The following is a 13,467-nucleotide window of genomic DNA, read 5'->3' as shown; positions in this document are numbered from 1 at the left end:
CAATAGCTCGCCGGCACAAATCCCAACTCGACTCAGTCACACACTCGCGAGGGTTTGGAAGGAAGGGGGGAAGATGGCCGACAGTAACGAGATGGCGCCTGGTCGAGCACGCCGCGAGGTCAAAGAATGCGTCCGCTACGAGGTCGACGTGCCAGCCGAGACCATAGCCGCGAGTCGCCGCACCGTCGCCGCCCTGCCGTCGGCGGTCGACAGACCACGGCTCGCCGGAGTGACCGACGCCGGCGTCCCGGGCTTCCTCTATCTCCCGCACTACCTCTCGGCCGAGGAGCAGTCTGCCGTGCTCGCAGCAATCGAAGGCGATACGAGCGTGGACTGGAGCGATGCGTTTGAGACGCGGCTGCAGAAGCACTGGGGCTGGGCCTTTGTGTACGAGTGCGGCCAGATTGTAGGCGGCGAGGCTGCGCCGCCGGCGCCGGCGCTGCTTCTCGAGGTGCTGGCGGAGCGGTTTGTGGCCGACGGCCTCGTTGCCACGCCACCGAACCAAGTCCTGGCCAACAAGTACATGCCCGGCAACGGCATTGGGTATCACGTCGACCGGATTGACCTCTTTGGCGACGTCATCATCGGCGTCAACCTCGTCGTGCCGACCAAGTTTACCCTCAAGTCCGTGGCCGAGCCCGAAGAGCGGGTCTCAGTCGTCATGGCGCCCGGATCAGTGTATGTGCTGTCCGGCGAAGCGCGGTTTGGCTGGCGGCATGGCATCACTCGCAAGGCACGGCTGTACAAGCGCTTCCGACGGGCGCCCGAGCTGCTTCCGGATGAGCCGTGGCGAGTCTCGCTTACCTTTCGTGACGTGCTCGAGGCGACATGAGTACGGCTGGCGCCGGGGCCGGCTGGTCATTCGGAGTTAGCATTGGTCCGGCGATGGCGGAGCCAGGCGACGAGAGCGTCAAAGGCGCTCACGATTTCCGTGGCACGAGTCGAGTCGGCCTCAAAGTCACCCTCACCCTCGACAACGATGAAGGGGATGCCGTCGTCGGTGGCGTACACGCCGAGCTCTGCGTCGAGCACGGTGTTGGTGTGGAACCAGGCCTCGTGGCGGGTGTGGATGGCGTCAAGGTACGTCATCGGAACGGCATCTTCCTCGGCGCGGGCACGCTTGCGCATCCGATCAAAGCACGTTTGCGCCGACGTGCGGAGGTAGACAAAGGCATGGGGCGCCCCGCGCGCCGATGCGGTGTAAAAGTCCCACAGCTCGTTGTAGACCGCCCACTCGGGTCCGGTGATGAGCCCTGACTCGTGGGCGTTGGTGGCAAAGACGTGCTTGTCCGAGAAAGGCGAGCGCTCCATGACCGTTACCGGCGCATCGCCCGATGCCTCGGCGGCCAGCATCAGCCGGGTGACAAAGGCATACGACTGAAAGGTGTACGCCCATCGCGATGGATCCTTGTAGAACTCGCCGAGCAAATTGTGCCCGCGCACATCCTTCCATCGCTCCACCGGCTCGGCCAGGGTCTGCACCGCCTCGGGCCCGCCCATGGCCTCGCTCACCACACGCAGCAGCGTCGACTTGCCCGAACCAATCGATCCCTCCAGAGCCAACACCACTCGATCGGCTGTCTGCTCACTAGCTTGCGACCCGGCTTGGGCCTCCCCACCATCCTTGCCGTCTCTGCCGTCGCCGGTGGCACCGACGCTGTTTCCACTCACCACCGTCCGAGCCGCCATGCTGCTTGCGCGACCGCCTGCTCTACACACCTGTTGGGCCACGAACCCACTCCGAAGCATGCACCGTTTGCAAGATATCGAAAGGTTCGACGACCTGCCGGGGCTTTGGGTGGGGTGTCCCGGTCCCGGGGTGGCACGGGCCCGTCCTCCCCTCGCTGCGGTGGTGGCTCGATGGCCGGTGAGCCGCGACTCGACGGCTGACTGACCTGTCTCTGACGCGCCACATCGGCCCAGCTCAACGAAAAGGGAAGGATCGCAAGGGCTGGGAGGGAGCGGTGTGGCTTTTAGGCAGAGCTATCGCTAGCGGTGGCCGCGGCATCACCAGCAAGACGCGGCAGAGCGGCATCGACCTCGGCCCACACCACATCCATGACATCAAGCGGGATCGAGGCGCGTTCTGCCCATGTCGCAAGCGCAGCCATTGCATCAGAGCCTGCAGTTTGATTTTGCAGTGAGTGCACCGCAGCGTCGCTGCTCGTGCTCGCAGAGGCATCGAGATGTGCGTCGAGCGCTGCGCGAGAGACCGATCCGCCCGGCCCGATGGGGAGCTCGGCGAGCACCTCGAGCGGCTCGCCCATGATCGGGCGCGCGAGCAGGGTCACACTTTGAGCCTCAAAAGCGATCGGCTGCCAGTCGCCCTGTAGCCGACTGGCTTGTTCCTCGTGCTGACCGCGGCCGACCGTCATGTGCGGCTGCGAGAACCGGGCCCTGAGATCGGGGAAGATATCATCGCGCATGCTGGTCCGTAGCGCCCGCAGCGACACAGTCGAGTCATCATCGGGCTTGAGGTACGTCAGCTTGCCGCGTCGGCCTTGGGAAAACGTTCCGAACTCGGACAGAACAACGGTGAACGGATCCATGCCCGCGAGAGCAGCGGCGAGCGGATCGATGGCATTGGACCAGCTTGAGACGGGCCAGAACGGATAGAAGAGCGTGATGTGCGGCGGCCAGATGTCGACATGCCTTGGCTCGAGCTCAGCGCGGATGGCGTTGATTGGCTCCCACAGCTCAGGCGGCGGCGTGATGACGGCTGCAGTAAGATGCGACGCCTCTGGCGCAGCCACCAATTGCTCGGCCTTGCGCCGCTCTGCAGCCACTACTGCGTTGAGCGCATCCCTGGTGGGTGACTGCACATACTCCGCCAGAGCGTCGCCCGAGGCCGTAATCACCTGAGCATCAACAAGGCCACCAGCAGCGACAACGACATCGGCCACTCTCTTGACAAACGCCTTGGCCTTGCCGACTTTGATTTGTGCTTGCGTTGGCGAAGACGGCATGATGGGAAGGGAGGCGTGTTTGCTTGCGTGTGTGTGTGTGTGTGTGTGTGTGTGTGATACGCCGTAGTGCTGCGTCCACGCAGTCCCTGCCTCTTATCGAAGGTCTGCCGATCGAAGTGGAAGGCCTGTAGAGAAGCTGAAGAAGGCGTGGAAGCCATTTTCATCACCGCACCGGGCCTCTGCTGTACCACAGTTGTTCGGTTCAGAGTCCATTGGCAGAATCGAGGACGGTGCACCCGTACCATGAGCAACCCTGGCAGGTGTATCGATGTGTGTGTGTGTGTGTGGGGGGTCACGTCTCCTCTGATGCGCTCCCCCCTCCCAACAGAATGATCATGGCGCTCTTGTGAGCCACGATCCACGTACGCGGTGTGCCAAACAGACCCATCCGCATCAGTTGCTAGGCGCAGCTGCATCGCCATCCGAGTCCTCCTCAAACAGCTGACGGGCTGATGGCGGCCATGACTGGTCTTCGCCTCCTCCGCCCCTCCCCCCTCCCCCCCCCCCCTCCTGCACAACCCACCTGACCTTGGCCCGTACTCCTGTCGCTGTCGAGCCCACCATGCCTGTCCAACTGACCATGGCCCTCTCCGACCTTGTGCTTGCAGCCACTGCAGGCTTCTTTGCCCGTGCCATCGCCCTGGCCACCGCTGCTGCTCCGCTTGCTGCCGACATGGTCCCTGCAGGCGCCCTGGGTCTGGGCGTGGTTGCCGCCGCAGCGGCAGTCGGCACGCTGCGGTTCGCCTTGGGGGCAGGCAAGGCCTCCATGCTGGGCATGATCCATGCTCAGCTTGCCTCTGCGGCGTCAAACGTTGGAATTGTACTCATTGCTGCCGATGTGGCCTTTACCCTGGCTCCGCGCGCACTCGGCGCGGTGCTCCCGCCTTCGATGTGGGCCTCTGCCGTCGCTGCCGTCATTGCCGGCCATATTATCCTCGGCTCGCGAGTTCCGGGCTATGGCGCCGTGCTGCCGCTGGTGGCGGTACTTGCTGCTGCCGGCGCCGGCATCCGGGCCGAGGACCATGTCGATCCGCTGCTCGGCTACACGGCGGTCGCCGGTGCGGCGTGCATCGTGGTGGCGGCCGCTGTGGGCGTCAGCGGCGAGCTCCGCGGCATCTACCGCGTCAACATCTTCCACTACGTCCTTGCCTGGGCGCTGTGGCTCTGGGCCAATGTTCTGCTGGACACACGCGGCGTCGGCGGCGGGCCGCGGCCAGGCCTTCTCCTGCATCTCGCGCCCGAGTAGTCGCGCGATAGCTCTTACACTACGACGCCGCCATAAACGCCGCAGCGATGTCGGCAAACGGCGCTCCGCCGGCCGCCTCGGCCGCAATGGCCTCGCGGATGTCAGCAAAGAAAGCCTGGAAGACGTAGTGGTTGTGGATCATGAGCAGCTCGGTGCCGACCATCTCGTGGACAACAAGCAGGTGGTGAATATAGCCACGGGTGTGCTTCTCGCACGCGTAGCACGGGCAGCCTGCGACCAACGGTGCCTGCGACTCGGCAAAGCTCACGTCGCGTAGATTGACATGCTGCTTCTGCCCGTGCGCCAGCGAGAGCTCGAGTGCATAGCCAAGATCGGCGGCCGCCGTCGGGTAAGTGCCGTAGAAGACATCGCCCTTGCCGTCGCGGACGGCCGCCACAATCTCGTGCGGCTGCTCCACACCCTCATACACACGAAGGAGCGAGTCAGGCAGCTCAGCAGCGACCGCCGCCAGCGCAGCCTCGCCCGATGCGTACCCGCCCTCTGCCGTCACCGAGTCGGCAGCGACCGAGCGCAGGTCAGGGACGACCACACCGCCGACCACGCCACCGAGGACCTCGGCGCCGGCCATTTTGCGTACCAGTGCCACAGACTGCTGGACAACCGAGCCGGCGTCGCCGCCAGTCACCCGCGCCAGAACCAGGGCACCCTGGGCTGATCGGTCGTCCGCCGCCGCCAGCGCCTCCCACATGGCCGTCGTGTTGTCAAGCGCTTTGGCGCATCGGCGAGTGCCGGCGCCAGGCTGCGGGACGTCAACCAGCAGCTCAACAATGTCCGCCTTTAGCCCAGCCAGCAGCGCCTTGTAGCCGGCGATGTCCAGACTCGTCCGCCCCGCGGGCGTCTCTACCGTCACTGACGACTTGGACCGCGAGCCGGACATGTTGTAGCGGGCCGGATCTGCCACCACCGCCATGACCGGACCATCGAGGGCTGCAAAGGCTGCAAAGCCCTGGTCAAAGCCGGCCGGAACCACCTTGATGGCATCTCCCTGGACAAGCAGTGCTGCAGGTGGCCCCGTGCCCGCCCGTCCCGCCAGCGGCGCCACCACCTGGCCCACCACATCCGGCGGCAGAAAGGGGACGACCCCGCGGAAGGTCGGAACCACGCACGACGGCGTCGCCAGCGCCCCGCTTCCGCCGCACACCGCAACAATACCACACCGTGCACCACATGCGCTACGCGCCGTAATGCTGAATGCTCCCGCCTTTTCCGTGCTCATGCCCCTTTGCCCGTCGGCGACGTGTGTCCGGCGGATCGACCACCGCCAGCAGCCGGCCCCAGGTGACTCCCCCAAACCAGCTGACTCTGCCTCGGTTTTACTCTTCGTCAAACATAAACGCGTCGTCGTCGCCGATGGGGACTAGATCCTCGTCGGCAAGAATCTTGCGAATGAGCTCGCGCTGTCGCGATGCGTTGGTGGTCGGCACGTACGCAGACCGCGGCCGCGGCTTGGGCTTGTGCTGGGCGTGGACCGAGGGCGCCGGCGCACGCGCGGCATAGATGACATCGGCATGGCTGCCGACCGGTGGCGAGCGATCGGCAGTCGGCGGACGCCCGACAAGTGCGGCGTGTGAGACAGAGAACGCCCGCCGCTCGAGCTCGCGCTTTTCGGCCTCCTTGGCCTCTCGCATCCGCTGCAGCTCCATGAATCTATCAAGACCCTTGACCTGGACGGGCCTGGCCCGGTTTGCCTCTGGCGAGGTTGACGCTGTCACACGCGCCGGTGCAAACGAGCACTCTTCCATCTCGGCAGCCTCACGCTCGAGGCGTGCGGCTGCGAGCGCCTTTTCCTTGGCCCGTCGGTCCGCCTCGATGCGGGCCATGAGGTTCGACGTGTCACGCAAGTATGACTTGGCCCGCGCCGACGTGGAATTGAGCTTGGGCTTGAAGGGATGAGCCTCGGAAAATGCCGCTTCGACCGCGTCGCCGGCCGCCGCTGCCTTGGGCGCTGTCGATTCGGCCAGCTGCGCAAACGAGCGGTCCTTGGCCAGCGCCCGGGACGCAGGATTGATCTTGGGCTGAAAGGTAAACTGCGAGTAGTACTCCTCCTCGGCGTTCGCCCGCAACAGCTGCGCACGCGCCGAGTCCTTCACCGCCATCCGCTCGCACCGCTCCAGGAAGCTCTCACCAGGATCAGATGGCTCCTCGCGGCTACGGCGGACCTCGCTCGGAAGCGCATTGATTTCCGGCTGGAAAGCTTCGGCGAGCTGGGCCTCAGCCTCGGCCTGCGCCTCAGCCTTCATACGCCGCGACCTCTCTTCGTAACGCTTCTGGCGCTCCAGAAACGCGTCGCCGCCAAGCTCCGTCGACGTGGCCACGAGCGCCTTGGATCGCGCCGAGATCTTCGGCTTGAACGTGTACTGCTCTGCCCGCTCTTGCTCCAGATCCTGCTCGAGCTTCTTCTTGCGTGCCTCGGCAACCTGCGCCGCGTTGGCGAGCCGGTCAAAGACTGGTGCCTTGCGATTGCTTGTTGTCCGCCGCTTGCTGTTGGTCTGCGGCTTGAACGTGAGATTGCTGTCGCCTTCCATCACCTCCATCCGCAGCTTGTGTAGCCGCGCGTTCTTCGACCGTTGGACTTGAGTCACTCGCTTGTACAGTGGGACCCGCGACGAGTCCCTGCTTGCCTTCTTCTTGCTCACCCGCGGCTTGAACGTGCACTGCTGCGGGAGCTCAGACTGCGCGGCCACAAGCCGCTCCCGTCGGCTTTCGGCAGCCTCGACACCGGCACGATACAGCCGCTCCTGCACCGGCTCGGAGCTGGACGATCGCCGGCCTTTGAGCGACTTTTGCACGCCGGCACGCCGCGCCGACGATCGCCGCTTCCGCTCGGCAGCCAACCGCTTCGCCTCGTCCTGCTCGCGCTGCAGCCGCAGCTTCTCGCGCTCGACGTACAACTTGGACTTGTCCTCGGCCAGCCGCGCCAGCCGCTCCTCCCTGCTCGCTGTATCAATTCGCTTCGATGACGTCGAGAGTTGCGGCCGGAACGTGTGCTGCTCCTCAAACTCAGCCTCGACCTCGAGCCGCACCTTGTCTTTGGAGTGCCGCGACCGCCGCGCTGCCGTGTTGGCCGGCGGCCCGTGCATTGGACTTGCTCTTTTGCCCGCCATCGGTGAAAGCCACGGCTGCGTCATCGTCATCATGTGTGGCGGCAGCGGTGCCGGCTCGTCCAGTCGCCCGTCAGCATCGGACTCGCCGTTGCCCGACCCTGCACCCGAGAGCGACGAGAACGCAAAGTAGCCGTTCTCCGCGCCTGCGCCGCCGGAGCTGCTGCCATCACTACCATCGCCGCCAGCGTCGTCATCAAAGTGGACGTGACGGCGGTGCGGTGGGCTCATGCGGATGAGGACTGAGGCTTGGCGCCCAGGTCGGCGTTCAGGCCGGCTTGGCCGGCTTGGTCAGTGGCGGCGGCGGCAGCGGCGGCAGCGGCGGCAGCAGCTTTCTTGGCTCGGCGCTGAACAAGCGCATCCCTCCGAGCATCACGCGGAGCCGCCTCACTGCTACGGGGTGTGCTTGTCTTGGCCGGTTGGTCCTCGCTCGACGCGCTGTCGCCTGTCTCCTTCCTTGCCCGGCGGGCCTTGCGCTCGTCTTCCAACCGGCGCAGGATCTCGTCCCTCCGGACCTGGGTCAGCCTTCGCTCCATGGCGCAAGGCGCAGTTATTTTAGACCTTTGGGTGATGGGAAGTCTCCAGAGAGAGAGAGAGAGAGTGGACGTCTCCTGCGAGACAACGGTTGCAAGAAGACTTGTGACGCTGCCTGTGGCGAGGCGGCGTGTGCCGTAGCTTGTCGGCCATTTGCGCGCGCGCGATCGATCGGGCTGGTTTGGCGCCAAGGCGGGTTTCAAGTTCACGACCTTTTCCTGGGAGGCGGGAAGCAGCAAGGGGAGACGGTGTGTGTGTGTAGAGGGGGTACACTTGGCGCCACACGGTGAATGTCTGGCCAACCCAAGGCTACTACGGTGGAGGAGTACCTAAAGGAGGCCTGTGAGAAACAGGTTGCCCGCTTGCTTGCCGAAGCCGACGCACAGGTTGAGGCTTTCCAGACCGCTGCCGCCGAGCTGAGGACCAAGTTTGCCGCCCTGCCCGACACACCGAGCCAGGAGAACGCCGCGCCCAACTCGAGCAGCAGCAACCATGCGCATTGACCACGCATGGGTCTGTTCCCGCATCCTCTTGCCGGACTCGGCAGATACCAGCCAGATCCGCTCACTGGTCTTGCCGGGCATCCACGATGAAAAGGTGACCGAGCTCGGCGACGCCCTGGACGCCTTTACCGGCATCGAAGTCCTGGATCTCTCCCGCAACGCTCTGACCTCGATCGACCCGCTCGCCTCGTCCTCCTTTCCGCACCTTCGCAAGCTCAATCTGTACTACAACCGGCTTCCGGATCTCGACGCGCTCGCTCCGCTCGCTGCGCTCCCGGCCCTCCGCGAGCTCGACCTCCGGCTCAACCCGGTCTCCAAGGTTGCACCGTCGTATCGGCTGCGGGTCATTGCCGCCTTTCCAAACCTCACCCGCCTCGACGAGCGTGACGTGCGCGAGTCGGAGCGCCGTGCCGCCGCCCGGCTGGCGCCGCCGACGCCGGCGCCTGTCTCCCCACCACTGCAGACGCGGACAGCGACAGCCTCGCGCACCTCGCGCATCTCGCGCCCACACCCGCCACCGTCGCCGTCCCTTCTTTCGGCGCTGATCGAGTCGCCAACGCCTGCACCGCGACAGGCGCTGCCGCCGGCGCCGTCGTCGACCCAGCGGGCATTGGTGTTCGTGCCGTCGCCGCGGCGGACCGGGCCTGTGCCGCGGGAGCCGGTCGACGATGTCGTCGATGCCCTCATGGACGTCCTCGCCAATGGTCCACAGTCGGCCTCGGCGCTTCGTGCCCAGTTTAAGTCGGCACTCCTCTGCCACATCGACTCGCTCGGCCAGCCGCCCCCGTCAGCGATGGCCTCGGCGCCACCGGCCGCCAACGCCGAAGCGCTCTGCGCCGAGATCGACCATCTCCAGGCTGCAGCGGCGCGTGAAAAGGCGCACTCGGCCCAGCTCTCAGCCACGGTCGAGGCGCTCAATCGTCAGATTGCCGCGCTCACTACCGAGCTCGAGCGCGCTGCCGTCGCCCGCGACGACATGCACGCCGCCACCGCCATGCTTAAGGAGGCCCACGCTGCGCTCCTCGCCAACAACGAGGCGCTTCTCGAGCGCGTTGCAGCCCAGGACGCAGCCGCCGAGGCCAACGCTGCGGCTTGGAAGGCTAACTTTGACGAGCTCGTCGCTCTCATCCCCGACGGGCGAGGCGTCGCCCGGCAATGAACTCCCACCTCTGTTGTTGCTGACGGGGTTTGGCCCGTCCCGCCACGCGCTGCGTCACCTACCGCAGCGCGACAACCACCCGTACGGAGCCTTCCAAGGAGCTGCAGGTGGGAAGCAAGGACTTGTCGACACAGTTTCTCTCTCCCACTCACTCACTCCCCGAGCATACACTATGTGGTGCTGCCGGCGTCCGCCTCCCGAGGCCCAGGCCGAGGACGAGGAGGGCAGGAGCGAGGGAGCTGTCGGGGGGCCAGAGGCGGCCGGAGCTGGGGAAGCACAGAGTGGAGCCGAGAGTGGGCCAGGCAGCAGGCCCCACGGCCTCGCCGAGTACTCGTCAGTGCTGGACTCCGACGAGCTCTCTGTGGCGGAGATTGAGTTTGTGCAGGCGCCAAACCAGGCGCAGCAGCGGTGGGGGAAGGGCAGCGGCAACATCCCGCTCAATGACTCTCAGGCCTCGCAGGCATCGACCGGCGCAGGACGCGGGAGAGCGACGTCAGCCGGCTGCTCGTCGAGTATGGCGCATCACGGTTCGATTGATTTCAGCTCGACGGTGGCGACGCTGTCGGAGCGGACGCGCGTGTATGACGATGCCGTGGACGGTGGCACGTCGAGCTGCGGGCGGCTTGGCTCGTCGACACCTGCCATGATCTTTGAGCGAACGGTCGAGGCCGAGGCCGATGACGATCCCGGAGTGCTCACTGTGGTCTCAGCCATGCGGACGCCGCGGTCACCTAGGTCAGCACGGTCGTCGCCGCGGTCGGCGCCGCGTACGCCGCGGTCGCCTCGGTCGGCCGGCGCCAGCCGCGAGCTCGTCTTTGAGCGCTCAGTCGAGTCGTCATGGGTCGGCGACGATGACGACCTTGACGACCCGGCGTCGATTGTTTTTGAGCGGTCTGTCGAGTTGGTGCGGCATCGCGCCGCGCGCCGAAGCGAGGATACCGACTCGGACATCTCGGATGCCGACGGCGTCTTTGAGCGGTCGGTCCAGCATGACTCGGTCTCGGTGGCGAGCATGCCGCCGGCGCATAGCACGCCGCCGCGAGCTGGCCACCTGGCGCCGGTCTCTGAACAGCAACTGTCGCTGGAGGAGGCTCTCGCCATCATCCGCAACGCCAAGAAAGCGGCGCTTCCGGCCCGGCTCTCGCCACACTGCCGCTCGCGGCTGACCATCGTGCCGTCTCCGCCGAGCGTTGTGGCCGTTCTGGAAGACACTCTGCCGGGCAAGTGCCGTTTGCAGTTTGGCCTGCTCGCGGCGTACGTTGATGGTGGCGTGGCGTGCGTCCGCGACGAGACCGGCTTTGCCTGGTTTGAGGCGACGCTGCTCTCGGTCACCGACGCACGATCTTCGCAATGGCAGGCGCCGCGCCTCCCGCTTGCCGACATGGTGACGCCGGCACAAGCCGCCGAGCTAACCATGCACGTCCGCATTGTCTCGCGGGTCAAGGCCGTTGTCGACGCGGTCGGCCTCGTCCCGCTCACCGAGCTCGCAAGCCGATCGCCAAAGGCGTCCGTATCAGCTCCACCATCGCTTCACTTTAGCGCCCTGCTGCGACTCCCCGGCCGCTTGCCTCCCGCCGTCCTCGGCTCTGTCGCCGGTGCCCTCGAGCTGCACACCATTGGCTGAAGACTGGACGCGTCAGGTTACTTGCGCCCGTATTGAAGACAGCGACCGAGCCCACCCTCCCCCCTCGTCAGCCAGGCACACACTTGACGACCAATCGCCACAAGTAGAAAGCACGGCGACCGGCAGCCATGAGCAGTACCAGCTCGGCAGGAGAGAGTGCGAGGACAAGGCCTTCCGCAGGCGGCAGTGCCGGCAGTGGTGGCAGCGGCAGCTCCGTCTCGTCGCCGTCCGAATGGTCGGCGAGTGGCGAAGCCGAGAGCGGACAGGCGATGGGTGTAGAGGAGGAGGGCAAGACGGTGATCAAGCTGGGCGGGCTGGCAGGAGGCTCGCTGCTGTTCTGCTTTCTCTGCTTTGTGGTTGTCTACGCCTTGTTCTTTGCCTACGATGATGGCTACGATCAGCGCGACGTGTCGTACATTTCAGAGACCGGCGACTATCCGCCGCAGTCGACGTTCTTCACCTGCGGCCTGGTGGTGCTTGCTGGTGCGATGATGATCGGGTTTCCGGCGGTAGCGTTTGATGCCACCCGGCGGGTGGCACTGGCACTGCCGTACGCCTCGGAGAGGGGGCTGGCGCAGCTGGCCACCTTTGTGGCCTGTAACCGGCGGTCCAAGATCGCAGCGATTGGCGTTGTTGTCGGCTTTGTCCTCGTTGCCTCGTTCCAGGAAATCCACATGCAGATTCCACACTCGACAGGCGCAGCTATGATGTTTGCCGGCTCGATCTGGTACCAAGTGGAGGATGTACGGATGTGGCGGCTGCGAATGGCGTTGGGACTCAACACTGCACCGGGCCCCGGAAGCCGGGGCTCGTGGCGGCGGCTATGTGCATGGCTTCATTGGCTGAGGTCACCGATGGTGGTGTATCGGGTCCGGCTACTTGCGCTTGCCACGTCTGCCCTCGGAGCAGCCATCCTCGCGGTGGCGATTGCCGTCAACCGCGCCATCAATGGGCGCGACTCACGGACATGGGTCGCGCCGTTCGGCGAGTTTGTCATGGCCGCAGGCGTTGCTGGCCACTGGCTTTCGAAGGAGGCTGAGCTTGGACAAGTAAGGTTCGAGATCATTCCGATGCATGCTCACGTTGTCGAGGCTCGGACGGCGCAAACGCGCCGGGGCGTCGGCTCGTGGTCAGCGTCGGCGGCAGCAGCGTCTGCATCTGCAACGGACAACAGCTTTGCGAGCTCAGTCTCATCAACAGACACGCAGATGTCATCTTCGTCGTCGACCTAAAGGAACATGTTGTCGTCCTGGCCGAGCATGTCGTCGACCATGTCCTCGGCGGCGAGGTCGTCGAGCTTGACGTCGTCGAGCGAGGCTGATGCGGGTGCTGGCGAAGCCTTTGCGGCGCCTGCGCCTCCCGCAGCCGAAGCGCCCGCGCTTGTGCCTGCGATGGCGGCCAGGGCGGCCTTTTGCTTGGCCTTGGTCTTGTCCTCCTTGGACTGCTTATCCTTGCCCTTGCCCTTGCCCGCGACAGCGGCGACAGCAGCGTTTTGCTTCTTTTCTTTTTTCTTGTCCGCCGATCTGGAGCGGATGCACATGATGATGCAGCAGAGGCAGCAAAGAAAGATAATGATGATGATACCAGCAATGACGTAGAGCAGGTTGTCGTCGAACCAGTCGCGGATCTGATCGGCGGTCGACTTTGACGGTGGGTCAACCGGCTCGTAGTCTGGGTCACAGAACGGGGCCTGGATGATAAGGTTGTTACCGGTGGTGCAGTTGCCACGATAGCCATTGCCCTCGGCCACCACGGGCAAGCACGCGTTCATGGTCCCGTTACACCAACCGCAGACGATGCCGCCGGTGTTCTCGGCGCAGCTGCCGCACTCGGTCAGCGTCCCACAGTCTGTCTGTCCGACGGTACGTTCCACACACACCACCATCATCGCCAATAACATCACCATCACCGCCATCCATCTGATTCCGTTCTCCATCGTGCCCTCGCCCCAGCCAGAATCTCCTCGACTGCCTTTGGTCTGCCGTTGTCGTCGTCTTTGCCGTCAGTCGCGCGACGTCACCACTCGCAGTCGTTGTTGTAGCAAGCGAGTATATCCTTATGAACCCCGTAGGTATACGCACGTGTATGTGTGTATGTGTGTATGTGTGGTGAGATGTGTGTGCAACAGTATGTGGTCATGTCCCGCAGAGAGGAACACGGCGGCTCACGCCGCACGCCAATGTCGTCCATCCGTCACTTCCAAGCCACCGGCCACCGGCCACCGGTCACCAGCCACCGGCCACCGGCCACCAGCCACCAGCCACCGGTCACCGGTCACCCGGCAGGCGATTCGAAGAACCTCCCCCCTCCCTC

At 65.1% G+C, this 13,467-nt stretch overlaps 9 protein-coding genes across 9 annotated transcripts; 4 read left to right on the top strand and 5 right to left on the bottom strand.

Moving 5' to 3' along the window:
• Window positions 1–70: 70 nt before the first annotated feature.
• On the top strand, window positions 71–832 carry AMSG_01559 (2OG-Fe(II) oxygenase family Oxidoreductase; the record flags this gene model as incomplete). Its single annotated transcript, XM_013906155.1, has 1 exon — window positions 71–832. Exon 1 carries the CDS (start codon window positions 74–76, stop codon window positions 830–832), a length of 759 nt encoding a protein of 252 aa, XP_013761609.1. The 5' UTR covers window positions 71–73.
• AMSG_01558 (uncharacterized protein) lies at window positions 597–1,789 on the bottom strand. Its single transcript, XM_013906154.1, has one exon. The coding sequence runs from the start codon at window positions 1,747–1,749 to the stop codon at window positions 859–861; it is 891 nt and encodes a 296-aa protein (XP_013761608.1). The 5' UTR covers window positions 1,750–1,789; the 3' UTR covers window positions 597–858.
• Window positions 1,790–1,952: 163 nt separating this feature from the next.
• Window positions 1,953–3,092, bottom strand: AMSG_01557 (polynucleotide adenyltransferase). Its single transcript, XM_013906153.1, has one exon. The coding sequence runs from the start codon at window positions 2,964–2,966 to the stop codon at window positions 1,974–1,976; it is 993 nt and encodes a 330-aa protein (XP_013761607.1). The 5' UTR covers window positions 2,967–3,092; the 3' UTR covers window positions 1,953–1,973.
• Window positions 3,093–3,535: 443 nt separating this feature from the next.
• On the top strand, window positions 3,536–4,212 carry AMSG_01556 (uncharacterized protein; the record flags this gene model as incomplete). The annotated part of the gene is made up of 1 exon (XM_013906152.1): window positions 3,536–4,212. The coding sequence occupies exon 1, from the start codon at window positions 3,547–3,549 to the stop codon at window positions 4,210–4,212; it is 666 nt and encodes a 221-aa protein (XP_013761606.1). The 5' UTR covers window positions 3,536–3,546.
• On the bottom strand, window positions 3,990–5,449 carry AMSG_01555 (uncharacterized protein; the record flags this gene model as incomplete). The annotated part of the gene is made up of 1 exon (XM_013906151.1): window positions 3,990–5,449. One exon carries the CDS (start codon window positions 5,447–5,449, stop codon window positions 4,232–4,234), a length of 1,218 nt encoding a protein of 405 aa, XP_013761605.1. The 3' UTR covers window positions 3,990–4,231.
• An 85-nt stretch (window positions 5,450–5,534) lies between these two features.
• On the bottom strand, window positions 5,535–7,313 carry AMSG_01554 (uncharacterized protein; the record flags this gene model as incomplete). The annotated part of the gene is made up of 1 exon (XM_013906150.1): window positions 5,535–7,313. One exon carries the CDS (start codon window positions 7,311–7,313, stop codon window positions 5,547–5,549), a length of 1,767 nt encoding a protein of 588 aa, XP_013761604.1. The 3' UTR covers window positions 5,535–5,546.
• A 1,047-nt stretch (window positions 7,314–8,360) lies between these two features.
• On the top strand, window positions 8,361–11,203 carry AMSG_01553 (uncharacterized protein; the record flags this gene model as incomplete). The annotated part of the gene is made up of 2 exons (XM_013906149.1): window positions 8,361–9,515; window positions 9,733–11,203. 2 exons carry the CDS (start codon window positions 8,361–8,363, stop codon window positions 11,152–11,154), a joined length of 2,577 nt encoding a protein of 858 aa, XP_013761603.1. The 3' UTR covers window positions 11,155–11,203.
• A 220-nt stretch (window positions 11,204–11,423) lies between these two features.
• AMSG_01552 (uncharacterized protein) lies at window positions 11,424–12,207 on the top strand (the record flags this gene model as incomplete). Its single annotated transcript, XM_013906148.1, has 2 exons — window positions 11,424–12,125; window positions 12,160–12,207. 2 exons carry the CDS (start codon window positions 11,424–11,426, stop codon window positions 12,205–12,207), a joined length of 750 nt encoding a protein of 249 aa, XP_013761602.1.
• On the bottom strand, window positions 11,974–13,391 carry AMSG_01551 (uncharacterized protein). The gene has a single exon (XM_013906147.1). The coding sequence runs from the start codon at window positions 13,088–13,090 to the stop codon at window positions 12,383–12,385; it is 708 nt and encodes a 235-aa protein (XP_013761601.1). The 5' UTR covers window positions 13,091–13,391; the 3' UTR covers window positions 11,974–12,382.
• Window positions 13,392–13,467: the final 76 nt, after the last annotated feature.

This window comes from Thecamonas trahens (genome assembly GCF_000142905.1).
Source record: "Thecamonas trahens ATCC 50062 unplaced genomic scaffold supercont1.6, whole genome shotgun sequence".
NCBI lineage: Eukaryota > Apusomonadida > Apusomonadidae > Thecamonas > Thecamonas trahens.
The sequence above is the reverse complement of the archived record's forward strand: the minus strand, read 5'-3'. Positions and strand labels throughout refer to the sequence as shown.

Bases quoted from the DNA above. Each gene is read 5' to 3' on its own strand.
- AMSG_01558 (XM_013906154.1), bottom strand. From the start codon at position 1,749: ATGCTTCGGAGTGGGTTCGTGGCCCAACAGGTGTGTAGAGCAGGCGGT.
- AMSG_01551 (XM_013906147.1), bottom strand. From the start codon at position 13,090: ATGGAGAACGGAATCAGATGGATGGCGGTGATGGTGATGTTATTGGCG.
- AMSG_01557 (XM_013906153.1), bottom strand. From the start codon at position 2,966: ATGCCGTCTTCGCCAACGCAAGCACAAATCAAAGTCGGCAAGGCCAAG.